The sequence below is a fragment of the Emys orbicularis genome, chromosome 2, assembly GCF_028017835.1.
Source record: "Emys orbicularis isolate rEmyOrb1 chromosome 2, rEmyOrb1.hap1, whole genome shotgun sequence".
NCBI lineage: Eukaryota > Metazoa > Chordata > Testudines > Emydidae > Emys > Emys orbicularis.
Window position 1 is genome coordinate 100,907,664 of NC_088684.1, and position 17,791 is coordinate 100,925,454.

At 43.3% G+C, this 17,791-nt stretch overlaps 1 protein-coding gene across 1 annotated transcript in view; it reads right to left on the bottom strand.

The window, feature by feature from the left end:
• The window catches only part of LOC135873243 (cytochrome b5), a 30,533-nt gene extending 17,053 nt beyond the window's left edge, over positions 1–13,480 (bottom strand). Inside the window, exon 1 of the mRNA XM_065397635.1 lies at positions 13,272–13,480. Within this exon, the coding sequence (XP_065253707.1) occupies positions 13,272–13,406 (135 nt within the window). The 5' untranslated portion in view covers positions 13,407–13,480. The remainder of the gene's footprint in view (positions 1–13,271) is intronic.
• Between the last annotated feature and the right edge of the window lie 4,311 nt (positions 13,481–17,791).

Below are 17,791 nucleotides of genomic sequence, written 5' to 3' on the forward strand. Positions count from 1 at the left end.
TCTGGATGTACCAAAGGGATGGAAAGAGAATGAGGAGAACTGTTCTCTCAACATCCATTCAACACTTCTCTGCAGGTATGGCCAACTGGACTTATATGTAATTGGTAATTAAGTTACACTGAACCCAAATCATAAACCAGTAAATTAAGTGAAAACCTCCTCATTCTATTACCACTCTCCTAAACCAGCCAGTATCTATGACTAGGACCCTACCAAATTTATGGCCGTGAAAAAACACATCGCGGACTGTGAAATCTGTTCTCCCCCGCGAAATCTGGTCTTTTTTTGTACTTTTATCTTATACTATACAGATTTCACAGGGGAAATCAGCATTTTTCAAACTGGGGATCCTGACCCCAAAGTGGTTTGTGGGGGGATTGCAAGGTCATTGTAGGGGAGTCAGGGTATTGCCACCCTTACTTCTGCAGTGCCTTCAGAGCTGGGTGGCAAGAGAACAGTGGCTGCTGGCCAGGAGCCCAGCTCTGAAGGCAGCAGTGCAGCAGAAAGGGTAGCGACAACATACCATGCCATCCTTACTTCTGCGCTGCTGCTGCCTTCAGAGCTGGGCTCCCAGCCAGCAGCTGCTGCTCTCCGGCTGCCCAGCTCTGAATGCAGCACCGCCACTAACAGCAGTACAGAAGTAAGGGTGACAATACCAAGACTCCCCCTACAATAACCTTGTGACCACCCCACAACCTCCTTTTGGGACAGGACCCCTACAGTTACAACACTGAAATTTCAAATTTAAATATCTGAAATCATTACATTTACGATTTTTAAAATCCTATGAAACCGTAAAATTGACCAAAATGGCCCATGAATTTGGTAGGGCCCTATCTGTGACAACATACTACTTCCTCACCCCACTCCCCTCAGAGACAGCCAGCCAGAGACACACTCTTGAAGGTTCTCTAGGTTTCCTCAACAAGTGCTTACCAGATGGTAGAGATGAATCATGCTGTGAATCAAGTTGTGGGATGGAACTCAGCCATAATAAGAATAAGAGAACACCATGCTTTCCAATTCAGAAAGATTTTCTTCAACACCTAAAAGTATTCAATCTAATTTAAGTGATAAGAAGTGTTTGCTGCTCTAGACTTAGAATTGGGAAAATTGCACCCCAGCAGTAAAGCAGCATAAATGATTAGATGCTAAAACAGCATCTTAATTTAATAATCTACTGATTAAATACTAGCACCTTGCACCACTGAAGTTAAAACATTTATTTCAATAGAGCCACAGAATAGGTTTTTAATACTTTATCCAATGGTGGGGGATATAATAGATGTTATATGCATGTGTACATATATAACATTAGAAAAAATGTTAAAAGAACATTAAGATTGAAAAGTCAAGCACTCAGATGTTAGGCAATGCCAGAATTAAGGTTGTCTGTGCAACCTTAATTCACCTATTTTTTGCATATGCATGATGAGACGTCTAATCATATGATCACAGTGTGAGACACGTAGGACCAGATCTACCGAAGTGTTTGGCACTCACTGCAGCCGAAGTCAGTTGGATCTAAACTCTGAAGATGAGCTATAAAATGTTAAGTACTCTGAAAAAAATCAGGCATTAGAAGTCTCAATTTGGGCTCTCTAAACTAGTGGACATTGACAATTTCAACCTTAATCTCTTTAGGCCTTAGTTCTCCAACTGTAAAATGGCGATAATACCACCTAATTTCACAGAAATGTTGTGAAGATTAATTAATGTTTGCACAGTAGTCAGATCTTATGATCAAAGCATCAGAGAAACGCCTATGAAGAAATTATATTTGAATTCAGCAAAGAGTTTAGGTGATGTACATTAATTAAAGCTGGAGGCCAAACACTGAATGGAAAAGATGAAAAATATGGCATAACTAGCCAGTCACAGAATGAGGCAGGGAGGCTGTGAGGAAAAAAATAGTATATAATCATATACCGTAATGCAAACACACTAGGGAGCCAAATCAAAGTTACATAGACAATCTAACCTTCAAGTGTTCTACTTGGCAAGCATCATATTTTTAATGTAGATTTGGGGATATAATTGTATATTATATATAAAATATGAATTAATAAAAATTACTGGCAGACAAGTTCCCTCCTGTTGTCTAAGTTCAGCCATGTCTGAGCCAAGATGGACAGAAAGGCCCTATAGTTGAAGCACAGGGGGAAAAAGCTCTGTTTATACACTTTAGCTGCTCTGAGCTGTGTGTACCGGCATTATAGCCTACTGCCCATCTTCCGAAGTTAAGAAAATAATCCCGGCTCACACTTATCACAAGGAAACAGTTGCTACTACCAAAGTTTCAAGTAGTGTGGCAGTGCCAAAACACCCATAAATTGTACTAATTCTCATTATTTTAAATACGTTTATTGTGTAACTTTAGAAGTTCTTTAAAGAAGTCAGATCTGTGTTCATCCACAATGACTAAGCAAAAGAGGGAGAGGCTAAACAAGTGCAAAGAGTAAAGATTATACATAGTAACTGAGCCAAACGAGGGTATGCAGAGGAGAGATTACACAAGGCAGATGTGGCACTCATTACAAATCCTGGCCATGAATCAGTTTTGATAACTATGTGGTGAAATGCCAGGACAAAGGTCTTAAATGAGCACTAAACTTGACTACCTTTGAAATTTACAGTATGTTTAACAAACTGAATCAACATAACCTGTTCGACAGCAAAGTTACTTGCATAACTAAGTATTCAGAAAGGGTTAATCTAGCTTTAAAAAAAGCTTTGAGTATTTTTACATCTACTATGCTTGGATATAAATAGCCCCCAAATAGAAGAGAAAACCACTTCAGGACTTCTTAGGCCCTAAAAGTAGGATCTCTTATCCACAGCAAGTAACTTAGGCCTTGTCTACATTTAAAAGTATCCTACAGATACAATGGTAAAGCCCTCCCTAGCAGAGATGCAGCTGATACTAGCCAAAGAGTTCTTTTGCTGGTATTGCTTGAGCCAGTTCCCCATATGTAATAAATTATACCAGCAAATGGATTTTTTTGCCAGTATAATTGCATCTACCCCCAATTAGGGTTGTAATTTATTTTTTTCACATTACTGATAGCTATGCTGGTACAACTTAAGGGTAAATCAAACCTCAGATAGTCATACATACTTGCCAGCCATACAGTAGACAAAATACATAACCCAGTGATTTATTTGTACCTTGAACTGCTAAACATTAAATACAAATGTTTCAAAATTTTACATGTCAGTGAAGCTCTTGCCATTTATCTTACTCATTAAATAAACAAACTCACATACCTACAAACATCCCCACAGAAGTGCTCAGTTCTCTGTAGAAGACAAAAAAAGAAACATAATACTGTACTACACCCTCTTAACAAATGAAAGTGACAATTGTAAGGCCTAGTCAATGGCTTCAAAGAAATGACTTTTCCATTGGAAAGTCATTAAAATCAAGTTTCCAAGTTGTGTTAAGGTTCTCTTTTAGTTTACTTTAATAGCTTAATGTAACACCAGCAAGTTAATTTTGAGCCCTGCTCACAGTAAATTATTTCAGTTTGATTATCTGACATTTGTTTACACATGAGTTGCTAAAAAATGCTGAACCAGGGAATTTTTTCCTTTAATGGAGAATCTTGGAATTTCTTAATACATACTTGGCCAGGTCTACATTAGAAAAGTTGTATCAGGATAGCTATACCAAACCCTTGTAGTGTAGACACAGCTATACACAAATGCTTTTTCTGATATTGCTTATGCCAGTTCCCCAAGCAAAATAAGTTACATCAGCGAAAACACTTTTATGATGCTATAACTGCATCTACTCTAGGGTTTTGGCAGTATAGAAACGCTGCAAAATAGAAAAATCACACACCTGACATTACGATATCAGCAAAGTTTTCTACTTTAGACTTGGCCTTAAATTCCCAGAAAACTCACAATAATTTTAACAAAAGCATACAGTGATTAGAAAAATTGTATCAAATAAAGTGAACTTATCAACTTAGTCAACTGTCTGTATTACTTAATATTCTGAAACCCTCCAAGTGATACAAGTCATTAATCCTTTTCTATGTCAGAGTTCAAAGCTTCATGAAGTTAGCCACCCTAATTAAGCAACTTTTCATACACCGTGGGTTAAGGCAATATCCATGAATCTTCAGATCTGTATCCAGCACTGAAGATGGGTTAGCAATCTTGCAAAATCTGGATCCATAGTAGGGAAAAGGCCACTATCAGAATATTTGGGTCTCCACTATAGGGAATAAAGAGCAGGAAGCAGCACTGGCAGGGAGTCAGAATACCACAAGCACTTTAATTTTATAGCAGCAGGCCCTTTGATTGCATTTGGGAGAGATCTAGACTTAATCCACCGCCACTCACTTCAAAAGGATTGAAAGACTGCTCCCAGAATGACTGATTCCTCCCCCTCCCCCACACATGGTATACTGTATAGGGTGCTTTTCCAAATAAAGTAGCTGACACTAAAGTTATCTGATGAATTCTATACTCAGCTAAGTTTTCAAAAGCCTGGAAGAATGATTTCCATTTGGTCTTTGTACTTTTAAACTATTACAGCTGCAGAGGGAGCCAAAGAAAAAACTGGATTTTTTTTTTTTTTTAAATAATTCACCTATCAGCTGAGTCACCATGGACAAGTCAGTTCACTTCTGTGCCCTTTTCCCCATCTGTTAAAGGAGAAGGATAGTATTTACTCTTTATAAAGCACTAAGAACTATTAGAAATAAGAGCTAAATATTTCTTCTTTTAATTGAATCTGCACAAATTCTAGTAAGTCCCCACAAATGCTTTTCATGCTCCTTAGCTGCAGTTCTCAGAGCTAGGACTTTGGAGTCTTCTCAGACCATTCCCCATGCTTCATCAATATTTTAGTTATGTGATACAACTGAAAGGTTCTGCGGTCAATGTTAAGATAGCATGCACACGTTATATTCACAGACTGTTACATTTAAGCAGCACATGCCCCAAAGATACTTTACCAGTGTTCTTTGCTGTGCAGGTGGAACTAAACTATACTGTTACATTACAGAATGATGCTATGGAGTCCTGTAATATTGTCACTTAGGCTACCTCATACTTGGAGCTGGGGTGCGGGGGTGATTCCCAGCTTACACAGACATACCAGTGCTAGCTCTGCTTGAGCTAGCATGTGAAAATCACAGTGTAACTGGAGTGGTACAGGCTAGCTGCCCAAAGTACGTACCTGTCCAAGCCCTCTGGCTACGTACTGAGACAGCTAACCCAAGCCACTGCCCATTCTACACCAGCTACAGTGCTATTTTTGAGCAAGCTAGTTCGAGCGGAGCTAATATGGGTACATCTACATGTGCTGGGAATCACACCCAAGCTCCACTGTAGACAAATAGATTCATTCTGTCCATACAAAAAAAATGAATAGTCACATGGTGAGTTCTACTGTGTTGTGACATAGTACTCTGACACAGTAGTCTCCTTCCTGCATCCCGGTAACATTTTAATTTTTGTCTGTAATCTCCCCAAATTCCATTTTTGAGATAGCTGACTAGCCTCTTATCAGATGAATTTCCCCCAAAGTGACATCACAGCTAGAGCAGAATCAACTGGAATTGATTGTCACACAAAATACATTTTTTACCTTTGAAAATTATATTGCTAAAACAAACTTTTGGGAGGCAAGTCCCCAAAGCTGATAATAATTAGTTAATACAAACGGGAGACTGAAGATTAGACAAACATTAAAACAAGTGTTGTAGTGTGTTTCTAGTATGGATCACATCTAGAGTCTTTGAAGGGAGAGGCACAATTCAGATTCAGATTCTGATCAACAGTTTCTCTGCCAAATCTGTCTCTCCAAGGGTCTGATCCAGTTCCCACTGAAGTTAATGGCAAAGCTCTAATAAACTTCAACAGGAGCTGGATCAGGCCACAATATGTTTCAGTCTCTCTTTTACAGGGAACAAGTACTCTTCAGTTAATCACACCAGACTTGCAGATTGATAAGGGGATCACTATGCTTAGATATGGGAAAAAAAGTCAGAAACCTGACAGGCATCCTTTAAAGCCTGCCATTTATCACTTACCATATTTACAGAGTCTGTGCTACTCCCTATACTTTAAATATCTTAACCATTTAAAGAGCACTAGGCTCTCAAACTGGGGTCATGATGACACTGTTTCCTAAAGGCGGGACCTGAAACTATGGGAGAGGCATCTCAAATATCTTTTGTAATAGGGCCATAGTACTGAACAGGCTGAGAACCACTTAAGTGCAATATATGCAAGTTTAAAAGCCTCAATTGTATTGATCACTTTTTTCAGCTAAAAATCTACATTGAGAATCCTGTCTCATACCCAGGACTTGCAGAGTAATAGCTCTCCACAAGCTGGAGTCTTTGCTGACCTTCCCTCATGGACAAGAGATAAACTTGTTCAATAAACCTGTTCATATTTCTGAGAATTCTCCATCATCCTAAACAGTTTAAAAAACAAACAAACAAAAAAACACACAAAGCTGTTGGGTCTTCCTTATCAATCTCCTCTAGGACCCAGAATGTAACCTATCCACCACCTCAAAGAGCCATAAGCAGTGTGGATTGATTTAAATCAACATGATTTAGAATCACCAATTTTAATTATGATTTATGTCAGCAAGCAGGAAATCTTGATTTAAATAATTGATCTGAATCATGTTTTGAGTTGTACTTTTTAGTTATTTTGCTAAAGAAAGGCTGATTCTCACTGGTTGGTAACTATTAAAACATGTTGATTTGCAACTAACTATATAGCAAGGGTTCTCAAACTGGGGGTCATGACCCCTCAGGGGGTCACAAAGTTATTACTTGGGGCGTTGCAAGCTGTCAGCCTCCACCCCAAGCCCTGCTTCGCCTCCAGCATTTATAATAGTGTTAAATATAAAAAAATGTGGGTTTAATTTATAAGGGGGGGGTCGCACTCATAGGCTTGCTGTGTGAAAGGGGTCACCAATACAAAAGTTTGAGAACCACTGAACTATAGCCTTTACACTAAATATGGTACTTTTTGCTAATTAAGAGGATACACTACATCTATACAAATTTATTTAAGCAATTATATAGCTTAATGTACATTTATTCAGATTCTTTTTACATTTTTATTATATTAGAAAACGGTGAATAATACATGCTTTATTTACTATTCAGATTTTACTTGTGTCAAGATCTATTTTGGATGAAAACTCAAATTTAATTAATGCAAAAAATTTGCATTTTATTTTCTGTTAAATAAAAACTATCATACATGCATTTGATATATAAAAAGTTTACTAAAACATGTTTTGCACTTGAAACTAATTCAATAAACAAAGGAAGTATTATCTGTAGAGTTAATACATTGAACTGATTGTTTTTTATTACCATGTCCTTCAGTGTTTTAGAACTAGTAGATCTCATCCCCTCACACCTTGAATCTATGAATGAAAACTAAGAGGAAAACAAGCTTTCCAGCTTTTTTCAACTCCCAATTGTTTTTTTTTAAACTTTGCATGAACTAGGCATTGAACTGAATAAACTGAAATGCAGAAAATATTCTTTGCACCTGCAGAAAAGGCTATGCTGTCGAAAGTTAGTTTGGGTACTTCAACGAAACTTCGGTTCTAGATACATAGCCATAAGCTTCCACTCCTTGAGTAGTTTTACTTTCTTTAAAACTTGATAGCAAACGTGTACTATTTAATTTAAATGATTTTAATAGATAAGTTCAGGCTTCACCATAGGCTGTCAATTTAAAATTTAATTGTAAATGATTTTTTAAAAAAGCTTGTATTTAACTTAAATTAACAAAGCTGATATCAATAAATTGATTTAAAAAAAAAAATCTTTATCCACCCTACACATCAAGCATACAATGTTGTCCACTCCCTGCAATTCACAAGTGTTTGCAAGAAATGATGATCTTTTATTTAAGGCGTGGAACAGACTTCTACGGTCTTTTCCCAGACTCCCTCTTTGACCTTAGGCAAGCTAACCTCTGTTCCACCTTCCTCACTTTCACAATGGAAATAGTATTTACTTAACTCATAGGAGATACACAAGTGGAAACCGCTAGGTATTGGGTACTACTGGAGCTATTTTTAATACAAATCTATTACCTTCCAATTGATTCATGCATTGCTTTTAAGCAAATTCACTCCCACAAGGAATTGCTGTATATAAGGTTTAAGTCATTTCATTGTCGGAACAGGCAATTCTCTCTCCTGTTAGCACGAAACAATTTATTTCAAGCTGATATATTTGTCTCTTATGTAAGAGTACAGACAACCAAAACAAATTTAATAAATCTTATGTTGCAGAAATGTATTCTCCTGAACTACCAGGTTTGATTTTGTAGACATGCCAGAAGACAATAAAATATTACTGGTTTTCAACCTATTAAGAGGAATGCAGTAAATACTTTAAAAATGCGTGTGGAGGAGGGGTGAAGAAAGGAAGTTAATGGCTTGTGCTGCACTATTACAGGTTCAAACCTGCAAGAAATTCAATGGATATGAAGGAGCCCTCAGTACTTCTGAAGAGTAATTCCTAAACGGCCAACAAGTTTTTGCTATGGTAGGATGTAACCTGAGTTTGAGTAACAGTGTTATTACAATGGCCCAGACAACTGAAAGATCAGGTGTGGCACATCCAGTGAAAGCATTCACAGCTTTCCAGCATGTAGTGAAAATACCACAGAGACAGGATAGTCCAATGCCCTCTCACCTATGTGATGTAATGCCTTCACAGAATCGACTGGAAGGGAACTCGAGAAGTCAAGTCCAGCCCCTTGCACTGTGGTAAGATCAAGTAACCCTAGACAGATGTTTGTCCAACCTGGTCTTAAAAGCTTCCAACGATAGGGATTCCACAACCTCCCTTGTAAGCTTATTCCAGTGATTATGTACCCTGATATGGTTCCTCCTAGTCTAGAGTATGTTAGGACATCAGACGAGCTGTGCACAGAGGGTCTTAAAAGCAGCCAAGAAGAAATACAAATGCCACCAGCCTTATTAAATGATGCCTACTAAGGCATGATATTTTCCCCCAGACTCATTAACCACACACAACTGTACACTCCAATACTGAAGTCTTTTTTTTAAAGACTATTAATTTAGAACAATTAGTTAATTGTTTAGAACAATTAGTTCAAATGTCCATTTCTTTCACTTGAATTTGTTTTTATTTACCACCTCAACCGATAGTACCACTAAGTACATCACTAAAGTCAATAAAGCTCAGTTTCAGAAATATCCATTCAAAGATGTTGAAATACAACCTCAGAACTTTAAGACTGTGGTCCCAATCTTTTTGCTTCTTAATGGCCCTGTAGAGCTGTGGTTCTCAATCTTTTGTACTGGTGATCCCTTTCACATAGCTAGCCTCTGAGTGCGACCCTCTCTCCCCCCCATATAAATTAAAAACACTTTTATATATGTAACACCATTATAAATGCTGGATGCTAAGCGGGGGTTTGAGGTGGAGGCTGATAGCTCGCGACCCACCATGTAATAACTTTGCGACCACCTGAGGGGTCCCAACCCCCAGTTTGAGAACCCCTGCTGTAGAGGAAAATCTTTACTCTTGTTCAGGTTGCTGCATAAAATGCTCTCATAAAAGGCTTCTGTTTCTGTTACAAATAAACATTGCAGTAATTCTCCAGTCTCCTTCCCCACCAACAACAGGACAAATGCAGGATTTGAAACAATTACAGGCATGTGTGAATGTAGTACCCTCCCAGGTAGGAGTAGTTCCCTTCCCCTAGAACAGTGGTTCTCAAACTTTTGTACCGGTGACCCCTGTCGCATAGCAAGCCTCTGAGTGCGTCCCCCCATAATAAATTAAAAACACTTTTTTATATATTTTACACCATTATAAATGCTGGAGACGAAGCAGGGTTTGGGGTGAAGGCTGACAGCTCGCGACCCCCCATGTAATACCCTCACAACCCCCTGAGGGGTCCCTACCCCCAGTTTGAGAATCCCTGCCCTAGAATGATGTTGAAGTATTGAAGAGATATGGACACACTAAATAGTCTCAATGTTGCAGTGGTGAGGGTATCAAGCTTTCAGTCTTCATGATCAAACTGTGTTCTCAAATGAGCTTCTATACTAACAGAGTTGCAGTATCTTATAAAAATAGAGTTCCCAGACATGTGCAAGATGACTATTGTACTACATATGAACCAAGTGCTTAAAAAAACTGAAAGCATAAGGGAAACATCTATTACAAACAGCAGATTCAGCCCTGTAGAAAAGATGTCACGGTATTAAAAACTATTAAAATTTTTATTATTCAAAAAAATGTGTACATACTATGGGGGTATCATCAAATTTTGCACATTAAAAATATTCTATACAAAGATAAATAGCTGCATATGAAGCCTCCTCTCAGTTACACCAATGTAAGAGCAGAATTTGACGCTGAGCAACTGAAGTGTTCCTTTGCTGCCTGAATAACATTTCTAGTTGATCTTGCAAATTCTGGTTATGGACAAGTTATTCTTTGAGACACACTATTTCTACACGGCTTACTCATGTGTTCTATGGATATTAAAACTGGAATCATTTCATTGTAAACGGAAAATAAGACATGTTAGTTTGAAAATGTTTGTACAGAGATTGTTCCCTTTAATATTTACAAATTGCATTACACACACACACTGGGAAGAGAGAATGATTTAAGCTGTTGTTTCTGAGCAAACATTTCATTTGTTGCCAGAAGTTCACTGGCTATCTCTCTCATAAGTTTTTCTAGCATTGCTACCTGCCAGGTGAAAATTGGCTTAGTCAGAAAGAATTACTAATTTCAGTAGCTGCATGAAATCTCTCCCCAGCCACAGGATTTAATCATCAGTTACACATGGACCTTGTCTGCATAAGCAAGCATGATGGCCATCATTTACCAAAGGTGCAGTTCCACTGGTGACAGCAACAGCAAGACCTACAGTATAGGCAGGTCTCATGTTCTCACCACAACATCTAACCCTACTCAGATTTATGCTAATTTAATCCAACCCCCATCCCCAATGAGGCAAAGATTTATAGATTAACAAGGCTTGGGTTTTATGTATCATCTAGATTGCACAGCAGATAATTTTTTCCCCTCTAATCTTTTAGTTGATAGTAATTTTAGGTAAAAAGAACGAGGTAAAAAAAAATTAGCATGGAAATTAGGCTTGAATAAAGACTGGGAGTGGATGGGTCATTACACAAAGTAAAAACTATTTCCCCATGCTATTTTTCCCCCTACTGTTACTCACACCTTCTTGTAAACTGTTGGAAATGGGCCATCCTGATTATCACTACAAATTTTTTTCCCTCCTGCTGATAATAGCCCACCTTAATTGATTAGTCTCATTATAGTTGGTATGGCAACACCCATTTTTTCATGTTCAACGTGTTTATGTATCTTCCTACTGTATTTTCCACTGCATGCATCCGATGAAGTGGGTTTTAGCCCACAAAAGCTTATGCTCAAATAAATTTGTTAGTCTCTAAAGTGCCACAAGTACTCCTGGTTCTTTTTGCTGATACAGACTAACATGGCTACCACTCTGAAACCTGTCACCAAGTAATTTTAGGTGTTACCTGCAACAGCAGATAAAACCCTTCTTCACACAGAATATGAGTCAGTACTCTGTTAAAGATTACTAATGAATACATGGAACTCAATCCTGCATTTTCATAGTCCTGAGCATTTTACTTTGCAGGCTTCACATACTTTTATATAGTCCTTAAGTGTGTTTTAAGCCCCCACTTCAAACCATAAGAATCTGAATTCTCTATGGCTGTGTCTACACTAGTATGTGTCTCACCAGTAATTCATCACTGATGCAGACAGTAATTGTGGGCACTACTGTAGACGTATGACTTGAGCATTTCACATAAATAGTGGTGAAGACAACTACGGTCTCGGTCTGCACTACAGCTTCTACCAGTAAAGCTGCACCAGCAGTTAGTTAAAGCTACAAGTACCTTTGTATAGACAAAACCTTAGAGTAATCTGCATATGTCCTGAAGCACAAGTATTTAAAGCACATTTAAATACCAAAGCAGGATTTTGAAATAATTGGAGGCCTCAGTTTTACAGACCCATACATATTCTGAGCCAAAGTCTATTCAAAGTTACAGTAAATTTGGAGTAACTCCCTTGAACTAACTGAAGTCACACCTGTGCTTATTTTGAATAGCAGAGCAAAATTTTGGCCATCATATATAAGTTGAATACTTCATAGTGAATGAACCAAGGATACAAGATGAATGCATTGCTAAATCAGATAATCTAATTTTAAAAGCATCATAATGAAGAGAATTTTTTCAAAAAATTGGCTAGGGAATTTGTACAGTGCACAATTGCTCTCTTCATTGCTGTTTTATTAAGTTATTGGAAACAATGTCATTAATTATGCACCATCGCATTTGTTCACTAAATAAGTCAGGGGCTCTGAAAAAAGAAAGGTGATCATGCAGTTAAAGATGATTCTAACACATGCCTACAAGCTTAACTGTTAAAGTTAAGTGCTCACTCACTAGCTTCATCACATTCATATTTTTTTTAATGTAGCTTTTCTATGCTGTTTAAAGGGGGGGAAGGCAAACATGCACCATTAAAATGCACAGAGTGAAACCAGGTTAAATTATATCATATGCCCTGGACATCAAGTTTTCAACACGTCAGGCTTCCAGGAGAACGACTGGGACGTTTTGGGGACCCGTGTGTTGAAACAGGCAGGGTCCTGGGCATCGGAGAGCATGCGCTGCACTGCACAAAGAATGAGGCAGGGTTATGTTTTTGACCTCGATCCCCGGCGAGCAGCCAAACCTACAGCCCCTTCCCCCTCAGGGAACAAAGGTGCTTTCTAGCAAACGCTGCACAAGAACCAACCGCAGTTTTCAAGCCCTCCTAACTTGACCAAACCAACAGTCTCAAAAGCAACTCTGAGCAGCAACTCCCCAAGTCTAGCACCTCCTCCTCCTCCACACACCGTGTGACTCTCCAAACTGGTTTGAAGTGATACCCCCACGTGTTCCCAATGGGGGGCCGCACCCTTCCCCCTACGCGGAGAAACAACTATCTTTGCTCAGGCTCTGACCCCAGAGGCCTACGCGTAAGCGGGACGTTCTGATACAGGTGGTCAGGAGTTTTGCACCCCGTCCCCGGCTTGCGAGTGCCCAGCCCGCGGGGGCAGCGGGTGCTTTGCCAGGGAGCCTGAGCGGCGCTTGGCGCTGGGATCCCCCAGCGTTCCACCCACCGCCAGGGGATTTAACCCGCCCAGCGCGCCCCGGCACTCGCCTCCTCCAGGAACTTGGTGAGGTCGTAGATTCGGTGGTGCAGGAGGATCCAGGTGCTTTGGCTGTGGTTGTGCGTCTGGATCTCCTCGAGCCGGTAGTAACGGCCCCGCCACTCCTCGCGGGCACTCGCCGCCATCGCCCCAGCTGAGCAGCGCGCGACCCTCCTCTCGTAACAGCAGCTCTCGACGGAGTAGGAGTGACTCAACCCCCCCCTCTCGGGGCAGACTTATCACCTCGCGCGCAAGCTGATTGGATGTCCGGCAGCGCCCGGCCTATCAGAGCCCGTCTCTTCCGCCTTTCCCCGCCGGCCCCTCATTGGCTGAATGATGAATGAGAGGCTTTTCCCAGTATTACAGCCTGTTTTTTCCCTTAATTCTAAGAAACTATTGCGTCGCGGTCTGGTTATATCAATGGGGGGGGGGGAGGGAGGGGAAGGACACAGTCTCGTGCCCTCCGTTCAACTCTCCCCACCATACGGCCGCTATTAGCCTCGGGATCACGTGACGCTGCGATTGCTAACCCCCCCCCAAGCAGTACCCGAGACTGAGCCCCGCCCCCTTCCCCCTTCTGGCTGAATCCTGCCCACACGGCTGTGTCCCCTTTTTCCCTTCCTACAATAACCGCTCCGCAGCCCACCCCCCAGTATAGGACCTGGGCCTGAGAGCTGCTGCTTCGTAGGGGAACCGCTCTCTGCATCCCACGTGCTGTTAATGTGGCCCCTGTCTCCAGGAGCTTCCCCCCTCCCCCGTCTCCTCTTGTCAATTGCTCGTGGTGAAACCTCACTTCTCAGGCTGCTTAGGACTAGAGCTCCCCTTCAACCTCCCTTTTCCATAGGCCTTGCCGCTCTCTCATCTTCCAAGGCCACGTCCCAATTATCCTTGTGTACTAGTTCAGTACAGCGCATTCATAAATTCCCCTGAAGTATGAGAGGGGGGAGGGATAGCTCAGGGGTTTAAGCATTGGCCTGCTAAACCCCCAGGGTTGTGAGTTCAATCCTTGAGGGGGCCATTTAGGGAACTGGGGTAAAAATGTATCTGGGGATTGGTCCTGCTTTGAGCAGGGGGTTGGACTAGATGATCTCCTCAGGTCCTTTCCAACCCTAATAGTCTATGAAATCCCACTTAATAGGGGAAGCCAGAGAAGGCGAGCAGCGGTGTAAGGCAGGAATTCCTCAATGAAATCTGTAAGCAAGAAATCTCACATTAAAAATGGAGAAAAACTGAGCATAACTTCAGAAGTGAAAGAAACAGAATAAATAGTTCAGTGTAGGGGGCAGCAACCTATTGCCAGTTTAGAAATGGATGTTACCACCAAATAGGCATGTTGTACAGACAGCTACTGCCTAAGATGAAGTCTTATTCTGGGCCCCTAGACTGATGATGAAACTGGTTGAAAATGAGGGTAAAATTGCATGGAAATATTTTTGTCTGTTTTTCATCAATTTTTTTCAACCAGCTGTAACTGTTTAGCTTAGCAGAACAAATCTTTAGCCATACAAATACATTTCATTACACTGAATTGTGAATTCTGTACTGGTGATTTGATCATCTCCTTAAATGTAATTTTCCTTTCCTCCAAACCATTCAGTAAACACGTGCTGACCCTTGTTATGCCATTTACAACTGTAGCCGGATTGTCACAGTTACGCAAATCAGTGAAGTCAAAACGCTTCAGTATCAATTAGCAGTAAACGCTTAATTGAAAAGAGGAAATGCAGTAATCGTAAAATATTGCGACAGAAATGTGTAATTCCCCTTCTACTAGTTAAGCTCATTTTGCTAATTTATTCAGGCAACTTCCATTCATTAAATTCAAGCGATACTTCTGCAACACTAATGGATGGTAATGGCGTCACCTCCGACTTATTATCTAGACCGGGCCTTAAGGGAATCCGGCGATTGTTAGTTTCATAGTTTCACCCACCTGGTGGTGACTGACGAGCCCCCCGGGAGCCCCGCAGGTCGCACTGTGGGCATAGTGCAGGCAGCGTTTCGTTTCAATCTAACACAGAATGTGCCCAGTGGCCCTTCAGACCCAAGGGGGGGGGGGGGGGGGGTTAATGTGACTTCTCCTCTCCTGCCAGACATGCCGTGTGTCATGGGGCGGCTTGGACTGTAGGGGCGCTGTGTGGTCTCTGCATTGTCCTGGTACCCGGCCTTGGGCGAGGGGAGGGCAAGCTGAAATCTTGAAAATTGGCGGGAGAGCGGCGAGGCGGAGCTTCGACGCGCCACGACAATTATCTGGGGAGCAAGGTGACACCCGCAGCAACTTGCTGTTAGCACGCAGGGTCTGCAGGAGGCCGGTTTTCTCGTCGTGTGCTGGGGCTGGGCTACATCTGCGGCGCATGTTTGGGCCCCCTATACATCTCCCTATTAGGTATATGCTTTGCATAGGGAGGGATCTCAGCGCCTCGTGCCAACACCCGTCCCCATCACCCAGCAGGACGTTGCTGCTGCCGTCTCTCGCAGCCACTCCCAAGATGCTGCTAGCGCAAGCTCGGCGCTCACCCCCAGGCGAGCGCGCCCACCAGGCTCGTTCGTCCGTCCGTCCGTCGAGCCCCGAGCTCCCCCGGCCGACGCCCGCGTACGCAGCAGCCTCGCGCACCTGCTCTAAGCCGCGCGAGCTGAAGGTGGCCGGTGGCCGCGGGAGGAAAGGCGCGAAGCGAGTCGAGGAGGGAGCGCGCGGTTAGCATGCCGAGTCGCCCCCTCCCGTGAGAGCGCCGTGCTGAGGCGAGGAGCGGCGTGGGGAGAGGGTCTAGGGGCTGCCCTGGCCTGGTTCCGTCCCTGCCCCTCCATTTGACACCCCCATTCACTTGTCACTACTGGGGATGAGCGGGGGCTTGGTCCTTCTCCCCTTTGCCCCAGGGAAGCTGCTTCCTCAGCTTTATTCCGGGAATAAAGTACTCCACAGAACTAACCCCATCCACATTTTGCGGAAAGAGGAGGTTCAATAGTGATCTGATAAATCTCTCAGCAGCCCCCCCCCCCCCCATTCCTCATGCTCTAAATCAGGGGCAGGCAAACTTTTTGGCCTGAGGGCCGCATTGGGTTTTGGAAATTGTATGCAGGACCAGTTAGGGGAGGTGGTCGTGGCCCAGCCTCCATCTCCTATCTGCCCCCCCTCCCCCTCCGGGACTCCTACCCCATCCAACCCTCCTGTTCCCTGATGCCCCCCCTCCCTGACCCCTGCCCCATCCACACACACACACACACACACCCCGCTCCCTGTCCCCTGACCGCCCCCGGATCCCTGCCCCTGACTACCCCCCGCCGCCCCATCCAACCCCTTCTCTCATTCCTGACCGCCCCCCCAGGACCCCTGCCCCATCCAACCACGCCTTCTCCCTGTCCCCTGACTGTCCCGGGAACCCCTGCCCCTGACTGCCCCCCATCGGCCCATCCAACCCCCCCTCTCATTCCTGACTGCCCCCCTGGGACCCCTGCCCCATCCAACCACCCCTTCTCCCTGACTGCCCCTGGAATCCCTGCCCCTGACTGCCCCCTGCCACCCCATCCAACCCCCCTCCCCTTCCTGACTGCCCCCCTGGGACCCCTGCCCCCATTCAACCCCCATTCCCCCTCTGACCACCCCGACCCCAATCCACACCACCGCCCCCTGACCACCACCCCGAACTCCCCTGCCCTCTATCCAACCACCCCGCTCCCTGCCCCCTTACCGCGCTGCCTGGAGCACCGGTGGCTGGCAGCTCTACAGCCACGCCACCCGGCTGCAGACGGGCCACACCGCTGCCGCCACCACCCAGCACAGAGCACCAGGTCAGGCCTGACTCTGCAGCCGCGCTGCCCAGGAGCTGACAGCCCTGCCGCCCAGAGCATTGCGCTGGCGGCGGAGTGAGTGAGCTGGGGGTGGGAGGGCTGCAGGGAAGGGGCTGGGGCCTAGTCTCCCCGGCCGGGAGCTCAGGCCAGGCAGGACTGTCCCGCGGGCCGTAGTTTGCCCACCTCTGCTCTAAATCCAAAGCAAAGCGTCCCAAACGCTGCTCCTGTGGGCTGGAAGTTGCTCTGGGCGGTGGCCAGCTAGGGGCAGTTTTCTCCAGTTTAGAAGGATTTGGGGAAAGAAATAGATGGGGTGAAATTAAATAGTTGGGGCAAACTAAACAGTTGTTTGAACTGTATTTATTTGAAGGGCATCCTTAATCTGCCTTCCATCATTGAACCCTGCTGACAATCTGTAAACAGCCTGTGCCACCTTGGAGGTCCGGTGGGGCAGAGCTTTCCTCTTTGTAAGTGACTCATGAACAAGTGAGTGTTGGGGGCGGGGGCAGGGAGTGTGTCTTATCTGCCGGTTTGAGGCGTTGGCCTATTGGACCGTGCTTCTCTTCATATTTGGTATTTATATGGATTATGTGGCTACCTGCAGTTATATTAGGATACATTTTTTACTGTAATCCAACCACTAACTGACGGGATTGGAAAAAACATCTCTATTGGCAAGATACACCATAATTGTCTAGTATGGGGTTACTTGTACCTTTCTTTGAAGTATTTGATACCAAGAGAGACA